Consider the following 22,404-nt stretch of genomic DNA (forward strand, 5'->3'; position numbering starts at 1 on the left):
GCAGAGTAACCGATAGTTTCCTCTCCGTAACGTGCTTGATGCTCGTATTCTTAAATTATCAACAACTGTGCAGAAGGGCACTGGGTTAGAATCAGGCGAAGAAGGAAGCTGCGTTTGGAGATGCAATGTAACTCAGTGAACAACTAAATTGCAAGTTTTGAGCGAAATCATAGGCCGGGACAGCATAAGAATTACCTCCTGCTTGGGTCATATATAATTTGAGCGGTCTTTTCACCAAGCTGAAATTAAATTTTTACTATTTCCCTTGAAACACAAGTCATTGATGTTAATAAGCTGAAAAATATATTCAACTTGCCTTAATGTTAGTAGGCTGAAAAATATATTCAGCTTGCCTTAGAAAAAAATGTTCAAATGTGTGTGAAATCTTATGGGACTTAACTGCTAACGTCATCAGTCCCTAAGCTTACACACTACTTAACCTAAATTATCCTAAGGACAAACACACACACCCATGCCCGAGGGAGGACTCGAACCTCCGCCGGGACCAGCCGCACAATTCATAACTGCAGCGCCTGAGACCGCTCGGCTAATCCCACTCGTCTTTGGCTTAGACATCATCAGGTTACTGGGAAAGTCTGAACTGAAAGAAGAGCTTACTTATCATCAAAATTATGCTAACAGTCCTACAGGAAGATGTCTGACCCTTAAACTGGGAAAACGAAGGGTAAATTCTCGTTAATGGAACGTATCTGAACCAACTTCCTTCTGTTGATGTCACTGGATTATTTGCTGCTAGTGCAGATGATCTTCAGTGACTAACGGAACAATTTAATACAGTAAACTTGAAAACAGGATATCCAACTAATTACAGTGACATGAACATGATGACTGCGAAAATATAAAAAACAAACAGTACAAAGTACCGAACGCGGAAATGGATAGGAATAACCTCTTTGCCTAGGACTTATAAATGCCGGGACCTTTTGATTCAAGATACCTACAGAGTAGCCGTAGAACCTGTCGATGAATGACCTGGAGCGGTTTTGGTGAACAGAGTTAGGTGCCAAAAACTAAGTTTCCGAAGGGCCGGAAAAATTCGGGAGGACGGCTGAGCTCAGTCTACTAGTAATGGTATTCGAAAAATTTTCAATTCCCAGATACTGGATGATATATTGCATCGTCAGAACAATGTTCACATTCTCTGTGTTGTGCTAAATTGTCCAATTGGTGTTTTGATGTTATGTTGAGTGCCTCAAAGGTTATATTTAAAACAACATATACAAAATTTCTGAGTGTTTCGAGAATATAAAATGAAACCCTTTCTTGATGTAAGAAAAGTGTAACACGCTTATCATTTCCCTGCTAGGAATCGAGGAAGGTTTTGTTTTAGTGATGTTCGATTCGGTGAATTGTCGAGTGCTGAATACTATTATAGAGATGTTGCTGAACATGTCGTCCATTTACAGGTTGCTGTTTTGTCTATTGGGGAACTCTCTTTCTCTTCTTTTTATGTTTGCCACAGTTGCGCAGTGTCGTGTAAAATCGTTTGCACTAGGCAGCTGATCTTAGAATATTTTAAACGGCTTACGCTACCAAAGACTATTAATACACCTGGAGTTTGAGTTAAAGTAACTCAGTAAACACGTACATCTGATTACGAACTAACTGAACTGATGCTGTCCAAATCAGCTTACACTGCGAGCGCTCATAAGAGCACACTCTACTCACCTCGTCGTCACAGATTCTCTGAGTTCTTCCAACTTCGTAGAAAGCCACCTGTGTCACTGCTTCACTGGATCGCCCTTACAGTGTGTGTGTGTGGGGGGGGTGGGGGGGTGGGGGGGGGTGTTCAGAAGAACGCCGCCCTGGCGGCACCGGACGCTCACCCAATACTGTCGGCGCCAGGGGCAACCGCCAGAAACTTTGTGCCTTGTTCCCACTGAAACTCTCCGTGCAAAAACCGAACAGAAAACTCAGCAGAGCTTCCACAGCTTCCCACATGCACTCTGTCTTGGCCAGTGACAGGGAGTACTTTTCACACCGTATAGATATTTACTATTAAAAACAGTCTTGATCGCGATTTATTTATTAAGGTAAGATATCTTATGTAAATCATTTTGCAGTCCGTTTTGGTTTTCTGATGACAACAAGACGGTAAATGACAGCATCATGTGCAAACACTCTAAGAGGGGTGCTCAGATTGTCTCCTATGTCGTTAATATAGATCAGAAATAACAGAGGGCCCATAACACTTGCTTGGGGAACGCCGGGTATTACTTATGTTTTACTCGATGACTTTCCGTCTATTAGTACGAACTGTGATCTTTCTGACAGGTCTGTTAGAAGACGCTTGCCTATGAAATGTCGCCTTAGTTGTGTGACTGGATTCGTGATTTCCTGTCAGAAAGATCACAGTTCGTAGTAATAGGCGGAAAGTCATCGAGTAAAACATAAGTAATACCCGGCGTTCCCCAAGCAAGTGTTATGGGCCCTCTGTTATTTCTGATCTATATTAACGACATAGGAGACAATCTGAGCAGCCCTCTTAGGTTGTTTGCAGCTGATGCTGTCATTTACTGTCTTGTAAAGTCAACACATGTCCAAAACGAATTGCAAAATGGTTTAGATAAGATATGTGTATGGTGCGAAAAGTAGCAGTTGACCCTGAATAAAGAAAAGTGTGAAGTTATTCACATGAGTACTAAAAGAAATACGCAAAATTTCCATTACGCGATAAGTCACACAAATCTGAAGGCTGTAAATACAACTAAATACTTAGGGATTACAATTACAAATAACCTAAATTGGAACGATCACGTTGATAATGTTGTGGGTAGAGCAAACCAAACCAGGTCTACTAAAGAGGCTGCTTACACCACGCTTGTCCGCCCTATCCTGGAGTATTGATGTGCGGTGTGGGATCCGCACCAGATGGTACTGACGGATGACATAGAAAAAGTTCAGAGAATGACAGCTCGTTTTGTATTGTCGCGAAGTAGGAGAGATAGTGCCACAGACATGATACGTGAACTGGAGTAGCAATCATTAAAACAAAGGCGTTTTTCGTTGCGACAGGATCTTTTCATGAAATTTCAATCACCAGTTTTCTCCTCCGACTGCGAAAACATTCTGTTTGCACCCACCTACATAGGGAGAAATGATCATTACGATAAAGTAAGAGCAATCAGGGCTTGCACAGAAAAAAATTAAGTGCTCGTTTTCCCCCGCGTGCCATTAGAGAGTGCAACGGTAGAGAGACAGCTTGAAGGACGTTCATTGAACCCTCTGCCAGGCACTTTATTGTGAATGGCAGAGTAATCACGTACATGCAGGTGTAGATGTTAAGAAGAGCGGGATGCTCGTTGCCTACAGTCCACTCACGCTACAACCCAATGTGAAAATAAGATTCAAATGAAAATTAAGAGACTTCACAAAGAAGAATTAAGACCAGCTGCTCTGTATTTCTAGTTATAAATAAACGTTCAATTACTCAATTCATCCACGTATTACGGAGCTTATTATTGAAGTAAAATATGGTAAAAGAATGGCATAGGATGCTGATGTTAAATATCCTGAAATGAATCTAATGTACAATAGTTGCCTAGGCAGTCTTACTCCCAGGTCTAATTATATTTACACCGAACAGCAGCAGATCAACCTGCTATAATAACTGAACGTAATTTAAATATTGATGAGAAACATTATATGAAAGGGAGCTGATAAAGGACCCCTTCTGTATTACCTTAGAACTGGCATCCGCGTACTAAGATTGTCTAGCAAAAAAGTCACGTGTTTCACGAACAATGGCTGCAGCTGCATCCAAACGGGCAATCAACTCTTCTGGAGAGTCAACTGATGTCTCGTTCACCAAACGCTTCATGGCCTCCACAAAACGAAATCCACAGGAGTGAGGTCGGCAGACTGTGGTGGTCCACGTACTGGCCCATCCCTGATGTCAACGGCAAAGTGTGGTGAGTTCTCATCATCCTGGAAGCATAATCGTTGCCTAACTGCTAGAGGGACATTCTCCAGTATTTGGGATCGTACTTTACGGAGAAAGATACGGTAATTCCCTCCACCGAGTGTGTTACGTAAAAGATAGTGAGCAGACGGATTGTTGTAAGCAGTACTACCTTACACATTTAAGACAAATCTGTATTGACGGGAAAAAGCACAGTCTTTTTTAAATATCTTTCATAAAATCATTGACGGTGTACTGGGGTACATTTATCACATCCTTTATAAAAGTTAGAGCGTAGTTCTGGCTTTTATAAAAGATCTGTCAAAGAAATTTTACAGTACAGTATGGGCATTAGGGAAGTCTAACGTCAAACCCTTCAAGGACCCATAGCGGAGGAACGGTACCCATTACAAAAGTATTTCCTTGTGTATCTCCTCTACTGCCTACAGTATACGTAACTTTTCTACACTCCTTATATTCACACAGATGCTGTAACCGATCATCTTCCTATCACTGATAATGATTGGTAAAAACCTAAACTGTTAGAAATAATAAAGTTTACCAAAGGAGCTGACAGTGGACGACATGATATTCGACAAATATCTGCAAGGTGTGGCACACTAACAACTGAAAATATTTAAAAACTGCAATAGCTTTCTTAGACGCGTTTACGCCTGTAATGAAAGTCGGATAGTGAAAATCAGATAAAAATACGATAACACTGCGTTCGAAAGATATTGAAGGTAGCACATGTATGATATACGTCCAAGTTTCTTGCAGGAGACAAACGAATTCAATAATTTCCCGGGCAACTGAACGCAACGTAAGCATATGCGAATACATTGGAGTATGTCTCTTTCAAGAGGAGTGTGATCGATAGAACAGCCGCAAAATAACATTTTGCAACTTATGTGACGTCCAACTAGAAATCGTAACATAATATATATGTAATATTACTTACGTAAACATATGAACATATGAACTCTCAAGCATAAGTAAATTCAGTTTCACACTTCAGTGTCTTCTAATTGGTCAACAGTTGTCTCTCAAGTATTGTTTCAACAGCCATACAGACAGACTTTAACAGAGCTAGTGTTTGAGATGAGTGATCAATCGCAGAAGAGTACACATGTGTCTAATGACATTTGCTATACTCCAACAGCCTTCTGTTTTAATGGGCTCCTCGTCGTTTCTTGGAAAAGTCTATGACGTCACAAAGTCTATTAACAAAGACTGTTGTCTCAATTGAAACGTTCGGAAATCCGCTGTTCTTCTATGGGCCTAGGTACACGCCCTACAGAGTGTTTGAATCTCGTAGCTTCCTTTGCAAACAAGAGATCACTTAAGAAATGGCTCCACCCTTGGGCTATATTATGGGCGTTTCCCCGAAGTGAAATGATTCTATAACGCAAACAGTCTCCTGTAAGTGGTCTCAGCTGCCCGGCTGGGCGGTGTGCAGTGTACTTCACAAGACAAACATCAATTTAGTAACAGTAAACAGCAGAGCAACCACCACTGTTGGTTGCTTATACACCATGACATCACATTTTGCAGGGCACTGTAACGTTAGAGTAGCTGCATGAAGAGTAAGCTAAAAGCCCAGAAGTACTCGATAAAAAAGCAAAATGTCTGAGAGATCAGAGCTAAGTGCAGTTACAAGCTACTATCCAATTTTCTGTTCAAATTAACTAAGCAGTTGAGTGCATTGCTTTTTTCTGAAATTTGGTAGCCATCACATACGAACCCAACAGCTGCTCCATGGCAAGTTATTTCTCAAAACGTTCCACATGTCTATAGACTTTAAACAGTATGTTTAATGAAGTTATAGATTAAAACTATGCGCCCCACTACTTCTCAAGCATGGATCTTCATCGTACACGTATTCGGTACCAGTGACGTTCAATTTCATGTCGAATGGTTGTAAGTCAGGTTTCGGCCGATTTCCGTAAATAACCTCACATTCGATTGTGCTTCATGAACATACAGTATATTTGATTACGTGATACTACTACAAGAAAAAAGAAGATAAAGAATGTGTAATTCTCTGCCTCAGTGTAGTGTACTGGCAAAACTTTATTTAATTTGTACACAAAATCTCTGTAACATTAAGCGTTTCCTCGACGCAGCTTATCTTGCTACTGCTGCACAGAGTAAAAATTAACTTCTTGAAGAGCAACTAACAGGGGCCACGTCTAAGTCGCCAACGTATTACAAACAAAATACGTCGAGACCAAATTCTTTAAAAACACAGGTAAGTGTATTTCACTTGAGATATAGACTGAGAAGAGAAAAACTCAAAATATATTGCGAGGGTTGGCACCTGGAACAAGTAGACACTCCTCAGTATCTATGAGTGTTTTTGACAGGAATTTAACCTATAAAAATCACTATGTCTATGCTGTTAAGAAAGTAACAACGAGGAACGAAATGTTGAAGAAACTTTCTTGTACTACGTGGGGAACAAATCCCACCGTCCACGAAACAACTGATAAAGGCCCTGCGCTTTTCCCCTAGACAGTACGCCTCGCCACCATTGACTAAATTTGCCCACATGAGAAAAGCGGATGCCATCCTAATGAAATATGCGATTTAACAACTATCTATATGGAGGCTACGCCCCTGAATAAACTGTGTGGAGCAGCTAGTTTCTCTGGTCATGTATTCGATGATCAACAGTAGAATACTCGGAAAACTTCAGACTTTCGATGAAAAATATGTAACACAGTTTCATGAACAGAGTGGACACAGAACCGATTCGTACCCACCACAAGAAACTGAGCCACTAAGTACCCAAGTGGACTAGGAAACTTGGGGAAACCAATCAAGATGGGATGGTGAGGTCAGGATATAGGTCACACGTAAGATTGTCCTATTAGTCCTTGTAAGTGCACAGTCGAAAAGCTGTGGCTAATGGAGCGCAAATTTTACAAGAAATGATAGGGATCAGACACCATAATTGAATAGTTTCCCAGACAGGAAAAGTGAAGTAAGTGAACAATTTTCAGTAGCAAAGGGAAGTAGATATTTCATGCAAACTTCTTTAGCAGAATGTCCCTCGGCCAAAGACATCTATTGTATTTTTTCCACGCTAAACACTATTCGACATCATCGGAACAGAGGTCCCCCTTACAGCTTGTTCCGTGCTATTTTCTGCGCCTGAATGCATGTGAGGTGAGTATTTTTTTTTTCAGCTGTTCTTGTAGCAGTCAACATGGTTTGATGTTGGGGCACGACGTTTACTTATTTTAAGTAGTGATTAGATTCCATACGAATCTCAAAGAATTTTCTAGAGAATATAATACCGAAAATGTTCGAGGACAGCCTAATTACAGCAGTGATGCGTGAGTTGTGTCAACTTCTTGCACTGATATCGCTCAACAATCATAGCATACATAATGCAATACGATATACTCGAAGGTAATATGCATAATGCTGCCCGATAATAGTTTTGAACAAAATGCTGCACGTGTCATGATCTACAGGTACTTCTTTTCATATTATATAATTTAAAGCATCACAAAAGTTAATTTAAAATCATTTTGGCTCTTAGTAGCACGAAAAAAGAGTAAAGCATCGGCAGCAGAGCAAATAACGTGTAAAATTGTCCTGAATGTAGGTCGTATATTATTAAGGCACCAGCCATCCTTGTAGAACTCACAGTCTAGGCAGTTGCTATTTTAAGCTACGTTCGTGTGCCCTGAACATAAAGCTTACTTGTGCTACCCTAATATCCGAATTGCGATCTCCTCCATCAGTGTGCCTCGGCTCCACTCTTAACTTGCCTTGCTCTTCACTCTGAGATACGCGGTAACTTCTTAGTTCCAAATTTTGGTAAATATTTATGAGTTCCCACTATTGAAATATCATGACAAGCAATTTTTGTGTAACAATTTTCTTTACGGCAAATCATACACGAACAACCAGCCAATACATCGACGAGAATTCCTTCTGATGTAAAGTTAAATCCATTGTGTCACAATCCACTCTTCGACCAAATATATGAAATCTGTTAGACCATAAACGAAAACTGTAATTGAAAGAATACACCAAAAATAGTCTGCCCCCTCATCATCCGTTTTTCGTCAAAGGAAATCGAAACAAGTCTAGAGACAGACTTTCCACAAAAATTTTATGATGTGAACGAAACACGAATTTCTAGTTACAAGGCATCTCCACTTCGTTGTTGGGTAAAAGCTGACTTCGATGGAGCACAGTTTACTATTTTTCTGATGCCACCCTTAAGGAAATTTTGGTTTAGAGATATAATAAATTCTTAAACTTTTCTTTACACTCAGACACGCTGAAACTAAGAACGTTGTTGTTTCGCTGGATAACACAGGAACATTTGTTTAAAACCACAAAACTGTTGGGCGCCAGAATATCACAGTACTAAAACCAGCTCTACATTCCTCGTGGATTAGGTGAGTTGCAGGTTCCTCCAATTTAAACGTGGCTTACACCATAACAAGTGTTGCCATTGGCCGGGACTGTGCATACCATGGGCAAGATTATCGTTACCACGAACGTCGGACAAACACATGTCACAGAAAAGAATAGTAACTCGAATAAATCTGGCGCCAAGCGACTAGTTTCTGTGCGTTACGAACTTCAAAGAGATGCCGTAACGTAGTTGGGGCGCGTTTATATGAGGTATTTGTGAGACTGTTAAACATTGTTTTTATAACGGCTTGTAAACCTGTTGGGTAGCACGACTCATAGCACGACTCACTGAACGTTCCGGTTGCCCCAACGTTAGCTATTCGCTATGCGAGATAGTTGTGTCGATAATTCGTGATTTCCTCGTTTTGAAACTAAAAGAGCTAGCTGGTATCTCACATGTCAATGGTGTCTCAAAGGAAATGAATAAGTGCTCCGTGAAAAACCTGCCAACAATATTTTGATAGAATAAAAATCTGCTCCAGTAGCCAGTAATTTATTATTTATTACGCGAGAGCTTTCGAAGCCTAAAGTTTCATCGTCAGGTGCCACCAAATAATTAAAGAACGATACATGCATGGCAATCGAGCCAGTTATTCGCGAGGGATCACGCACACGCCAAAGACACGGATGCTATGAGTAATGATTTCAAATTGAAGTAATCATTAAATAAAAAGTGCTTTCTCATGCCTTAAATTTTTATTAACCTTCAAAACAAACAAGGTATTCCATCAAAGTACCAGCATTTTCAACGCGTTCCGCCAGAGGAAAAGTTTGGGAACCTCTGTTGTAGGACCAAGAATTTACCTCTAACCAAGCACTAATATATCCTCACCTTTCCTCAACACAGTCGAATGTCGCAACCCACAGATTGAGAGTGCTTGGGCAGGTACATACAGGAACTTGTGATGATTCGGGATAAGGCATATTATCTGATTTCAATGCTGGAATTTCGTTGTAGAAGGGACGACTAGCCATTTATGCAGAATGTTATATTCCATTTAGAAGTATGTATGTGTAAAAGCACCGTAAAGATCAAATATCTGAACGCTGTACAGAAAACGTTTTATTATTGACCTCTAAAAATCCACAAGTTCAGATTATAAGCTTTTCCTCTCCAGACCTGACGCTGCATTAGGCTCGATTCTTAAAGTCATGTGTTGACTTTGTGTGAGGATTCTAATATAAACACTCGCATAGACATTATCTTCATAGATTATTCTCTAGCTGACGGGCACAGTGTGAGAAAAATTAGTAATGTCCTGTGAGCTCATGATGTACAGAAAGTAATACTTAAAGGAATCAAGACATAGTCATATCCCAATTAGTGAACAATAGTTTTAGAGATATAAGTCAGCTTGCAATGCAGACATTTAAAGCCAAACTCGAAGGGCAAACTTGGCAAGAAGTCTACATTACAGACAACTTAAACTACAAATATCAGAAATTTCTCCAAACCCCTATCACTTCCTTTGATATCTCTCTCCCATTAAAAAACTAAAGGCAGACATGCAATATTAACAAACGACCGTTTTGAAAAACTAATTGTATTAGATTATCAAACAGGGCGAAATCGAAGCTGTATCTTAACATGAAGGAGAGTCAGAGCTCAGTAACAGAGTTTCACTGCAGACGATACTGCAGATTGCTGGGGAATGTTATCTGATAGGCTAAAACAACTTTGCATGAAGAGAACTGAAGTTCGCAGAACAAAATTAAAGCTACATGCACAGTCGTGAAACAGCTATTGGGGTAGCATGTGGATGCTCAAGCAGCGGGACTGAAAAAAAAGTTGATAAACCCCATGCATTTAAATCCAAGTTGAAAGGTTTCCTTGTAGCATACTCCTTCTATTCTGCACAGGAGTTCCTCGCAGTAGTTTAGATTTCTTCTCCGTAATGTGTTATTTATTCATATACTGTTTCGCAATTGTTTCGTGTTGTGTTAATTCTTTAAATAATTTTTTTATCAACGTTCTGAATACTGTGTATCAGCTCGTTCCACGAGCAGATAGCCTTGGCTCACATGGTCTCACGGAACATGATAGATAAATAAATAAAGTAAAACCGAAAAAGATATCGACTTTGGGATCCTAGAGACAGAGTACTGACACAGTTCGATAAGAATGGAGAAGGAAATCGTAATGACGATGCCGAAGGAACCATTCAGCTGTACTAAACTGGAAAAAAAATGGTTTATAACCCAAGTGCGGATGAAGATGGCCTAGCAGCGAACTGCAACACCTTCCACAGGATGCAAAACCAGGCAGTTATCCTTGTCTCACCTAGCTCTCTCAAGCCACGTGAAGTGTTCTCTATGACTGTCGTAAGCTGTCTCTTCAGTACCGACAAGAAAGGCTTTAAACGGAGAGATGAATACTTGACCGTTGAACTAAGCCAACTGGGAGAGATAAAATACTAAGGAACCCAACGAGGAGAAGGTGTCTGTAACCGACGTGAGATCAATCCACCGGCCTGGCAGAGGTCGTCTAGGTACAGTCTGACGTTATTATGGAATAAAGCATTACCCCATATAGTAGAAAAATTGAGTCTTATACTTCAGTCTCTATCGTGAGTTGCAACATTATTGAGTACAATAGTAAGTTCTGAAACATTTGTCCTATCATGAATTTTTTGGCGAAGAAACGTGAGTCAAAAATAAGTCGCCTTGAAAGGGAACGGATGTTAGATCTCGTTGTCAGTGAAAAGTTACTCGAATCTCCATTGTGCCTAGCGAAATATTCCTTCATCTACGAGTTGGTCTGACAAACCTTATCCTGCTTGCGTCCTCATGTCTCAAAATGCATCCGCTTAAATTTTCGTTCTTGTTATGTTTTGAGACAGCTAGCTAGTAACGTCATGTTGACGGCAGCGATCCGTGATATAGATTCCACGAGACACTGAAGCCATTTATGGCGATCCACCACCGTCTACAACTCATGGTGGTTGGTCAGATCTGTGTCTGAGGTCCCCGTGGTTCGAAACTGCAACTGTTGGCTGGATGCCGAGCAGAATTTTCTAGGCGCTGTTGTAAACTCACATAGACTTTGATTACTCTATCTTCATTGACTCAATCTTCTGGATAGCAAATTCATTTCCAGTTACAACGGTTTCAGATTGAGAGCGCATGATGACGACACGTCCTAACTGCCGTGTCATTTCGTGACAATAGCGTCACTTATAAGATACCAAAACATAAGCTACTTACGCTCTTATGTGAACAGTTCTCTAATAACAACGAACCCACAGCTAGATGACGTACTGTACCTTCACTTAGTCACATGAATAGTATGACCGTTAGTTGGGTCTTAGCCACCTTCACACGAAACTATTCTGATTTTCCTTAAAAGATGATTCTCGACTAGCAATGATCTTGAGAGAATAAAGATAAATTTTGATTCATCCGATGTCACTAGATCGGACATTTATGGGCTACATAGGACAATGAGTGCTTAGATATAATGGGACACCGTCTTACTTCCTCGTGCAATGCAATTCGGACAAGACTGAGCTGAAGAAAACATCTTTCAGAACTTCTAAATTATAGAGTGCAGCAATCAGTCATCCTCTTTTAGATTTTATTACGCAAATCCATATTTCGGCTAGTGGCTAGCCATTCTCAATGCACTATTTTATATTCTCGATGTGTGTAAGTTACTGTTGTTCAGGCGTCAGTCACATTTCTTTGAATACTGGTATAGTAATATTCAAAGAAATGTGACTGACGCCCGAACAACAGGGACTTACATTCTTCGGCAATAGAAAATAGTGCATTGAGAATGGCTAGCCACTAGCCGAAATATGGATTTGCGTAATAAAATCTAAAAAAGGACGACTGATTGCTGCACTCTATAATTTATAAGCCACATAACAGTCGCTGAGTCCACCCACTTTCCGAATGGAAGGTAACCTGATTATTCAGAACGTTAGTTATCACCTATGAATATGTCTAGTGACCCAATACTTGGAGATATATTGTAGAAAAAGAGCTAAGTAACATTGGTAGTCACGAACCTAGGTGTTATCAAATAATCGTACGACTGTGCTAGCTCAATGGACTAAGAGACATTGCTTATTAACAGCGCAACATGAAGTTGTGAACATCAATAAGATGTTCTATTCCAGTAGACCCCTTATTAATCTTGACTCCAAAGCTAATGCTCTATATTAATATTACCGTTTTTGAAAACAAGTGTCATGAAGCTCGGATTACTTAAAATGTTGTTGAGTTTCGTTGTTGGTAATGTAGGTTGAAACTGTAAGGATCCATGCAGTGATGCACAGTAGTTCTAGTTTTCTCTTGTTTTCCTTCAGACTGGTTGGTAGCGGTCCGCCTCTGTTAAGAGAGAGCAAATTAACGCTCGAAAGTATACTTTCACAAGCAAAAACTGCCTTCACGAAAAAGAAAAGTATTGTACTGTCCCAGTAAGCACCTCAGAACTTAGTAAATGACTTCTAAAGGCATATTTATGAGGCATTGCTCTCTATGGCTTTGAGATGAACAGGAGACAAGATTCATTCGAGAATTGATATTACAGAGACATGAAAAGATTAAATGATATGAAAGCAACAAATGAGGGCTGTTTTTGTGGTCGTCACTCTTCAAACCGGCTTGAGACCAATCAGGATATCCGTGAGTGTTAAAGCACCGCTTCCGGGATGGGAAGGTGAGCTGGCCCAGGACAAATATCTCCGAAGTTTCCTCATTTTTTTATCGATTCTGTGAATTTACCATGACCAAATTCCATTCAGTACGAGCGTGTATTGCTGTTTGTAACTGATGCAGCGAGTTAGATGATCGAAACTAGTACTGCTCTCAAAGTTATATTTCCCAATATTATACATTTGACTTGTCTTGCTCAGGGATTACATCGCGTTACTGAAACTACTCGTACAAATTTCGTCCTGTTGACAAGTTGGTGTCTGCTGTGAAGAAGGTGTTTGTTTCAGCACCTCATAGAAAACAAGTCTTCAGAGCAGCAGCAGTTGATATTCCCCTGCCACCAGAGCCAATCATAACGCACTGGGGCATATGGTTGTCTGCAGTGATTCACTACAGCTAACATAGAAACTGTTAAGAGCGTCGTTTCAACATTTCATCCTAAAAGTACAGCCTCATTTCAAATTTCCCAAGATGTTCTGAACACATCAGAAACAGGAGCTAGTTTTGCGTGTATATATGCTCATTTTTCTCATCTTCTAGTGGCAATTGGTACTGTGGAGACAGGCAGTTCTACTCTTTGTGATTTATTAATTGTGCTCAATACCGCAGACTCTAAACTTTATTCTGTTCCTGGAAGAGTTGAAATAGTGAAGGAAAATGTCCAGAGCATACTTTAAAATACAGCTTATGAAAGTTTTTGTATAATTGATGAAATTGTAATCGATAAGCGCGCTAAACTTCCGAGCAACACGCCGCTAAGCGGAGCAAGGAGCCCCTTTTGCACGCACCTGTGAGGTAGGGAGAAGTATCTCCTGTTACAAGGACGGGAGACGGCTTTTCCGAACACCTGAAACATATAGTGATTGCGAACTGTTAGTTGGTTGGTTGGTTTTAGGGAAGGGGACCAAACAGCGTGGTCATCGGTCCCATTGGGTTAGGGAAGGATGGAGAAGGAAGTCGGCCGTTCCCTTTCAAAGGAACCATCCCGGCATTTGTCTGAAGCGATTTAGGGAAATCACGGAAAACCTATATCAGGATGGCCGGACGCGGGGTTGAACCGTCGTCCTCCCGAATTCGAGTCCAGTGTGCTAATTACTGCGCAACCTCGCTAGGTCTATTGCGAACTGTAACAGAAGGGAAGTGGAAAAGTAATTTTGAGTACAATAGGTTTCCGTAAATTAATATAAATACCGGTTTTCTTGCCTGTATTGTTAACGCTTCTTTGTGAATCATTCGCAGGCACTTATGTTAGTCCTTTTTGTGTTAAAATGATGCCAGCTGAGTTATTATATCATTTTATGCGAACAGTTTGCGTTAATATTTTATGTGCTTATTGTAGATTTTTTGGTGCATGAACGCTCACATTTTTAAGCGATTATTACTGCATGAACATCTGATCCTTAATTACAATATTAGCAGCATTTCCTTGGTCAGGAATGCCTGCTCTGCCTATGCTATTCTGCTTTTTATGTCCTCCTTGCTTCGTCCATCATGTGTTATTTTGTTTCTAAGGTAGCAGAATTCCTTCACTATGTCTGCTTTGTGTTCGACATTAGATTTATCGCTATTCTCATTCCCAATACTCCACATTACTTTCTTCTTTTTTAAAATTGTGCACCGTCATTACGAATTAGTGTTTGATTTACGTCTGGCAGTGTGGTAAAGAATTAGTGTTTGGTTTACGTCTGGCAGTGTTGTGAAGTATATACACAACGAATAGTGTTCAGAACTGCCAGCAGACCAGCAGACCGGAACCTACGATGTAGACTACCAGTGGCACACACACGACTCGAACATATGGTGCTTGCGCAGTTCTCTTATAACGAGCTTTGACCTTGGTGTCTTCTTCTTTGTTCCGTACTCTATTTAATTTGTTATTATACAGCGTCACGGGGGTCCCAGAACACATACTCACAATAAACCTGAATTTCTCGTTGTGTTTCTGCAGTGATCAGAAGGCAGTTTTTCTCTAAATTTGACACTTTCCCTCTAAAATTACAAGTTTGGGTCACGATCCGACAGTTATTGGGAAGATATAATAAATGCCTCTCTGTGGTGGTTTTAGGAGCAGGTTTAGACACGAAGCCTTCATACAATGCAAATGGTAAGCAGTAGGTTAGGGTTGTAGGTTATGTTTTGACTCTTCAACAACTGTGGAGTCATTATAAACAAGAAATGCTAAGGGTTAGCCCACGCATTATCGCACTCGCTTGCATTGATTAAGGAAGACCGAAAATGGGATTCTCGAATTGGATGCTCAAACGGAGATGTAAAAACCTATGTTCCTGATGTGAACAGAATATTTCAAAATGTACGCCACTGCTTTCGGTATCGAGTAGACAATGATCCGATCGTGAAACATCAGAGTTTTACATTTAGGAAGGGAAGTTGACGTTTTACGTTTGAATTTTCATCAAAGATGGACGGAAATTCGGATTGGACATGAATGAGGCAGGAAGTCAGCTGCGATTTATTTGAAGGAACAATTCGTGCGTTCGCCTTCAAAATTATGGAGAGAAGCTATGGAAAGCATAAAACATTGTCACCAACCGGAGATATGAATATCGCCCTTCCAAATACGTGTCTTAACCCCTGAGCTTCCTTCGGTAAAATGGTTTCCAATCTCTATGTTGATCACATACATAACTTCGACAAACTGATTCGTTCTCATTTATTAATTTAATTAAATGAGGAAATCAACTGTTGAAATCGTTATTCATCAGACAAAACTGAAGCTATTTTTTCACTTTTATACGACACTACTGCACAAACAATGGGTGGAATTTCAACAAAGATATGAAGCAACCGATGTCCAAAATATCTTGGCCTGTTTCTAGCGCTGATAAACTGTATCGTGTTGCACAGTTTCTGTTTGATAATGTATTCTGTTTAATAATGTATAAACACAGGCAATAACAGTCATTTGTAATGCTCAATTTCCCATACATGAGTTAATCTGTATGCAAACTTCCACGCATTCATCAATCAGGAAAAGCAATTTTTCTGTATCCGAACTTGTACCTGTTTGTCTCATTAGTACTGCTCTCCCCAAAGACAGAAATAATGAACTATCAGATGAACCAAGAACTTGGAGTGCAGACACAAGAATCTGCTGAATGAAAATGTGTGGCACGTCATTAAGAGTGCTAAGAGAAAAGGTCTGGTTTTAATTCTGTACAGCGATCAAATTTATCCTACCACGAGCTTTAGTAACAGCAATCGTGAAACGTGTAACATGAATCTGAAATCCATCACTGAGCATAAGATTCGGTAGAAGCAGTCCACCACCTTACCATTTCTTGCAGAGTTTATAGCTATGCAGCGCAATAGGTATGCCGAATATGTGTTTAGATATGGAGAAGGTATCGCGGCAGTTGAAACTGCAATTCGAATCGTGAGACTCGTGTGGACGGCTTAATTTAAGGGGAGGGGGCAGTTTCCTGCGGCAAATGCTCTTGAATATAAGGAAGATAGAACTATTTTTCATTTATACATTCTCGAAGAAAGATTATAGTGTAAAATCTCGTAGGTTTCTGTATCATTACATACAGAATATTAGCTTCCCCCTGGAATGAGTGATTCTGTCTGCGTTGGGGCGTGTCGTGTTTCGGAACTTCCGAGCAGTTTAATACTGCATGTTGAATATGGACTAGGCGACAAGAGTAGTACTTAATAGACTGACACTCTGGACTAAGAATAAAGGTTTTGAAGGAGATTCACTGAACTACATTCTAAGATTTCTTTCCCTCCTCTACAGAGGAGTGTAAACTATTTTTAAATTTCCTGACAGATTAAAGTTTCTTTCTAATGTGTACCTCTCCTTAAAGGGTATTAACTGAGAATAATGTGCAAGGGAGACTCTGTGGAGCTTGCAAGGCAAGAGAGAGATACTGATCGGTGTGTGAGTAACTCATTACCTGCGCAGTGGAAAGGTCCACATTCGATTACCAGCTCAGTATTCAGTTCTGTCATGGCGTGTCAGAATTGTAAATGAACAAGGAAAACGATAAGCCTAGCAAAGCCGGAAGTGATATGGGTGAACCATTGCCTCATATCATTCGCTGTAACAGACACTTTACCACTGGTTACTCACATGCAACCTAGTTTAAAGCTTTTCTGCGCAGTTCGCTGTTCCATGAGGCTTATCACCAGAAAACCATAACAACAAAGGCGTGGGACAATAATTTATTACATAGCCTTCTTCCACCAACAATACTTTAAACTACTTGGTAAAGTTTTTCAGAGCTTATCAGGCTCCTGAGAATGTTCAGTACTTTCAATGAATTATAGACTGTTCTGAATAATCATTTCTCAACCCGTGTGCAGCTTCATTTTCTGGGACCACTCACTACAAATTCGGTAACGGACATTATCAACACATTTACTGTAATATTTACTTTTATCTGTTGAGCTACACATTTCGAACTCTGGGTACGAACATCGAGAGTGTTTTTTCTTAATATTCTTTTACTTACAATAATATAATTAAAACGCTCTCTTAGTATTAACAAATATTGTTTGATGAAGTTCAGAGTTCTTTGGTTTTTGTACCACATCATTTTTCCTGTAATCTTAGAATCTGAGATTTTGGCCATTTTCCTTAGGTATTCTTGTGGTAACTGGCTGCATACTACTCACAGAAAAAGGCATTATCAAGAAAGTCAGAAAAATGGATCTGAAGATTCTGGAAAGAATGATGCCTCATCAAAACCCAATAACTTTTAAGTTCAGTGAAAATGGCGACGAAAACGTACGTCCTTATCTCTTGTTTGGTTCGACAGCGGCAAATGGCGATAAAAGTGATGCATCTACGCATTACAATGTATGTTATAGATGAATTAGCTAATATATTTGTCCGAAATTTTTTAATTTAAGAAATAAAGATTTCTAAGCTCCTAGAAATCGAAATGATGAAATAAGTACACCTAATGAAAATATTTATATTGATTTAGTTGTAAGTTCCAACAGACAAAAATTCGTAAAGTAAATATATGTATTGTCAAAGGATGTACAGCGTAGATGTTTCCGATACAGATTTGCGTAGTGACGTCTGCAAACCATTTTTCTTTCAATTTCGATTGTGTTATGTACCTAATCAACAGATACCTGGGCAGTGAGCCTGAATTTTGGTTCACTCTTTCTCTTCTCAATATTAATATGTTTACCATCTCATTTATTGTGCACGCTCCTCTCCGATATTAAACAAAATAAATGGTTCAAATGGCTCTGAGCACTATGGGACTTAACTTCTGTGGTCATCAGTCCCCTAGAACTTAGAACTACTTAAACCTAACTAACCTAAGGACATCACACACATCCATGCCCGAGGCAGGATTCGAACCTGCGACCGTAGCGGTCACGTAGTTCCAGACTGTAGCGCCTAGAACCGCTCAGCCACACCGGTCGGCGTAATTAAACATCTTTGTATATCCTACATTTGCTATGAGCTCATTCCAGCCAACGTATCGTTTGTGCCTGATTTCCAGACGTCCTCTAATCAAAATGGCACAGTAGTTAAAGTATTGTTTGCACATCCAGGCGTTGCTGGATTCAAATTTCTATTCCCATGGACCAGATTTAACATATGCCTAGTTTATCTACATACTTTGGAGTGAAATGTAGTTTGATTACATTGGAAAGAACACGGCCAGTATCCTTCTACACCCATATTCATTCAGTGCTTATTTTCCGTGTCTGATATCCTCATTGTTGATAGGATATTAAACCCTGATAGCTCTTCCTTTTCTAAACTCAGTAATATACCACAGTCAGTATCAGCACATCTAAAAATTTACAACAATCCACTTTTCTAACCTCAGTACTATTCCACAATCTTTATTAGCACATCTCAAAATTTACAACAATCCGCTTTAAGTACCTCCTCCCATCTGACTTGGAATCTATGCTTAAAGGCATAACAGAATTCCTATTTTTCTCTCGATGCTACTGTTCATCCTCTGTTTTGCCACTCCTTTCCTTTCATCAGCTTGGTTCGTGATCCTCTAGCAAATCACCTCATCCATTTTCTCTTTCAAACGACCATCTCTCATGTGAACTCCACATCACCAATTGAACATATCATTTACAGTAGCCATGCGTATTTATTATACTTCTCACTAAGAGTTAACTCCAATAACTGATGAATTTAAGTCTCTTAATAAGGATTCATGTGGGAAGAATAATAATTGCGCTCGCTTACAGTACGTTGACTTTAACTGATATTTGTAACTTTCACAGTCAAGCTCAACTGTACACCGGGTGATCAAAAAGTCAGTATAAATTTGAGAACATAATAAACCATGAAATAATGTAGATAGAGAGGTAAAAATTGACACACATGCTTGGAATGACATAGTGTTTTATTAGAACCAAAAAAAAAAGTATTGCTAGACGCGTGAGAGATCTCTTCCACGCGTCGTTTGGTGATGATCGTGTGCTCAGCCGCCACTTTCGTCATGCTTGGCCTCCCAAGTCACCAGATCTCAGTCCGTGCGATTATTGGCTTTGGGGTTACCTGAAGTCGCAAGTGTGTCGTGATCGACCAACATCTCTAGGGATGCTGAAAGACAACATCCGACGCCAATACCTCACCATAACTCCGGACATGCTTTACAGTGCTGTTCACAACATTATTCCTCGACTACAGCTATTGTTGAGGAATGATGGTGGACATATTGAGCATTTCCTGTAAAGAGCATCATCTTTGCTTTGTCTTACTTTGTTATGCCAATTATTGCCATTCTGATCAGATGAAGCGCCATCTGTCAGACATTTTTTGAGCTTTTGTATTTTTTTGGTTCTAATAAGACCCCATGTCATTCCAAGCATGTGTGTCAATTTGTACCTCTCTATCTACGTTATTCCGTGATTTATTCAGTTTTCAAATTTGTACTGACTTTTTGATCACCCAGTATGTTCACACTCAAAATCCATACCACCTTACATCATATTTATAGCTATTCCACACGTCATAGTCAAAATCTCCTTCATTTCATTATCTTTCTATCCATGTTTTCCAGTAATATGATGCACTACCATTCCATGAAAATCGCTTACCATTAACATTTACTGAATCCTGAAATCATCATTAATCACATTCTTTTTATAAAGCACCAACATGACTTCTCCATTCCTTTTTTAGACCAGAAAATTGGTATTTTTGTTTATTTTGTTCATTTCCTTTGGTTGAAAAGCTGATGTAAAAGTTACTGCTGGCATCTCAACATCTGTTTTCAGAGAGGGGGATGACTCACCAATAAAAACGAAATAAAATAAGTTTGACCAAAAACCTAATCATCCGCAGTTTCTTGTCGCACTCGTTTCTGTAAGTCTTCCTTGCTTTGCGACTCTCTGAAAACCGGAGAGTGCCACGACCTTTTTCACTCTGGTGGAAAGCCCGCTCTTGCGTGTCATGAAGGACGAGTATATCTGCACATAGGTGAAATTCCTCGATTGCCACAGACACGGTTTGTTCCCTGAGCCACCCATTAAGAGAACGAGCAAAGTGGTACGGAGCGAAGGGCGAAGGAGAGAGCAGATTTAATTGCGGCGGGGCGAGGCGAGGTGAAGAGAAGCGACCGGACTGAAAATGGCGCCGTCGGTCAGGGAGGGGCTCGGGGGCGGACTGAACGTCTTCCGTGCCGGATTCTGATATCCATATGACCTTGGTCGGGGCAGAATTTTTTTGCTGAATTCGAAATGAAACGCCCAGAAAAAATCGACTCTTACATTAGCGCAACCTTGGCGGAGGGGGGGAGGGGAGAGAGCGCATGCGCAGAAACCGCTTCGCGAGCGAGCCACGCCCGACGGTGTGCTGCTAGTCTCGGTGGGGTATCTTTCGCGCACAAGTCTTTGCAAGCTCGCCGCGGCGCCACGCTATGAATTACGATATCCGCGACTTCTACGATTACCCGATGTTCGGGTCGTTTCACGTCATAGGAATACCTGCTATATATCAACAAGTAAGTTTCCTTATGATCGACACTTGAATTCCTTTTTGGTAAAGTTTTTGATGTCGATTCATATTTTATTTTCATTTTGAAATTAGTACTAATTATAATGTGCGTCCTTCTAATATTTGGCATGTTTGGGCTTTGTGTCATCCGTATATATCTGACGTTATCACGCTGGAACAGTAATGAGAAACTTATTCTTTTAGCAAAATAATTTTAGTTCATTTACCATTCTCACAATGGTACTATTAAGTATACAGCTAAAATTATTTGCTTCTTACACATACACTGTATTCGAAATTTGCATTGGAATTCCACTATTTTTTCCTCTTTTCCTTGTTTTTATGGTATATTTAGTAATTACATTGCTTTTGGTGTTCTGTGTTCCAAGCAAGAAACTGTTCTATACGTGAGCCATGCACTGATGTCCTAATCCAATTCGTAATTTTATGACACTTACGAATCCACGAATCTCCCATTAGAGATATTCATTTTCTCTCGACTTAAGTTGTAGGACTAAACTGAAGTCCGTTTGGACATTCTGAATCACAAACTTACATAAACCTCATCTCTTCAGCTGTGAGTCATTAACAATGCACCTACTTTACTTTTATCTGTCAATACGATTTTTGTGTCTTTTTGTTTTGCTAAACAGATAAGGTTGAATTCCATCCAAATTATTTCTGTCTTTACGTTACAATCGTTTATTAAAGTCGAAGAAAATTTCTTTTAATATATTTTTCTTCTTCATCCAATATTCTTTTATGATTTAACTTCCTACGTTTCTCTGTCTTCATATCACATCTTTCATGTTCTTTCTGCTTCTTCAGTTATGGGTATCCTAAAACATTTTTTTCTCGAATCCAGCAGGTTATTTGCTTTCCCCAGAGATACGTCCAGATCTGTTTTGTTACCATATTGTCATTCATTACATATAAATTTTTAAAAATTATAAATTATTTTCTTCATTATTATTGTTTCTGCATTTTTTACATTTGGTATGTTTAATCATTCCTCAAATCCGTTAGTGTATTTGTTTTATGTGTGTTAATTGTACTTTTCGTTATTTGTAATAACTTCCCTAATTTATAATTCAGTATTAAATATGTCTCTTTACAGAAGGTAATCTTAATATCACTTATGCCCACTTTACATGATTTTTCAAGGCAATTTTTTTTGTTATTATTAAAATTCAACATATTCTTTCTCCATATCAACGAAGATACCACAAACATTTTGCTATAAAATTTAAGTTTGTGTTATTCTTTCCTTTTGCTTGGACGACTAAGAAAGATACACTACATTCCATTTGAAATTTGCTCCTCCTGTCAAGTATGTTGCAAGTGTTGATGTCAGTATATATCCGACTCATTTTTCAAAAATGTTGTAAAAATAAATTACAATATATATATATATATATATATATATATA

At 39.5% G+C, this 22,404-nt stretch overlaps 1 protein-coding gene across 1 annotated transcript in view; it reads left to right on the forward strand.

The window, feature by feature from the left end:
• Positions 1-20,856: 20,856 nt before the first annotated feature.
• The window catches only part of LOC126176443 (echinoderm microtubule-associated protein-like CG42247), a 349,669-nt gene continuing 348,121 nt past the window's right edge, over positions 20,857-22,404 (forward strand). The window contains exon 1 of the mRNA XM_049923600.1: positions 20,857-20,982. Within this exon, the coding sequence (XP_049779557.1) occupies positions 20,899-20,982 (84 nt within the window). The 5' untranslated portion in view covers positions 20,857-20,898. The remainder of the gene's footprint in view (positions 20,983-22,404) is intronic.

This window comes from Schistocerca cancellata, chromosome 3 (genome assembly GCF_023864275.1).
Source record: "Schistocerca cancellata isolate TAMUIC-IGC-003103 chromosome 3, iqSchCanc2.1, whole genome shotgun sequence".
In the NCBI taxonomy this organism is placed as follows: Eukaryota; Metazoa; Arthropoda; class Insecta; order Orthoptera; family Acrididae; genus Schistocerca; species Schistocerca cancellata.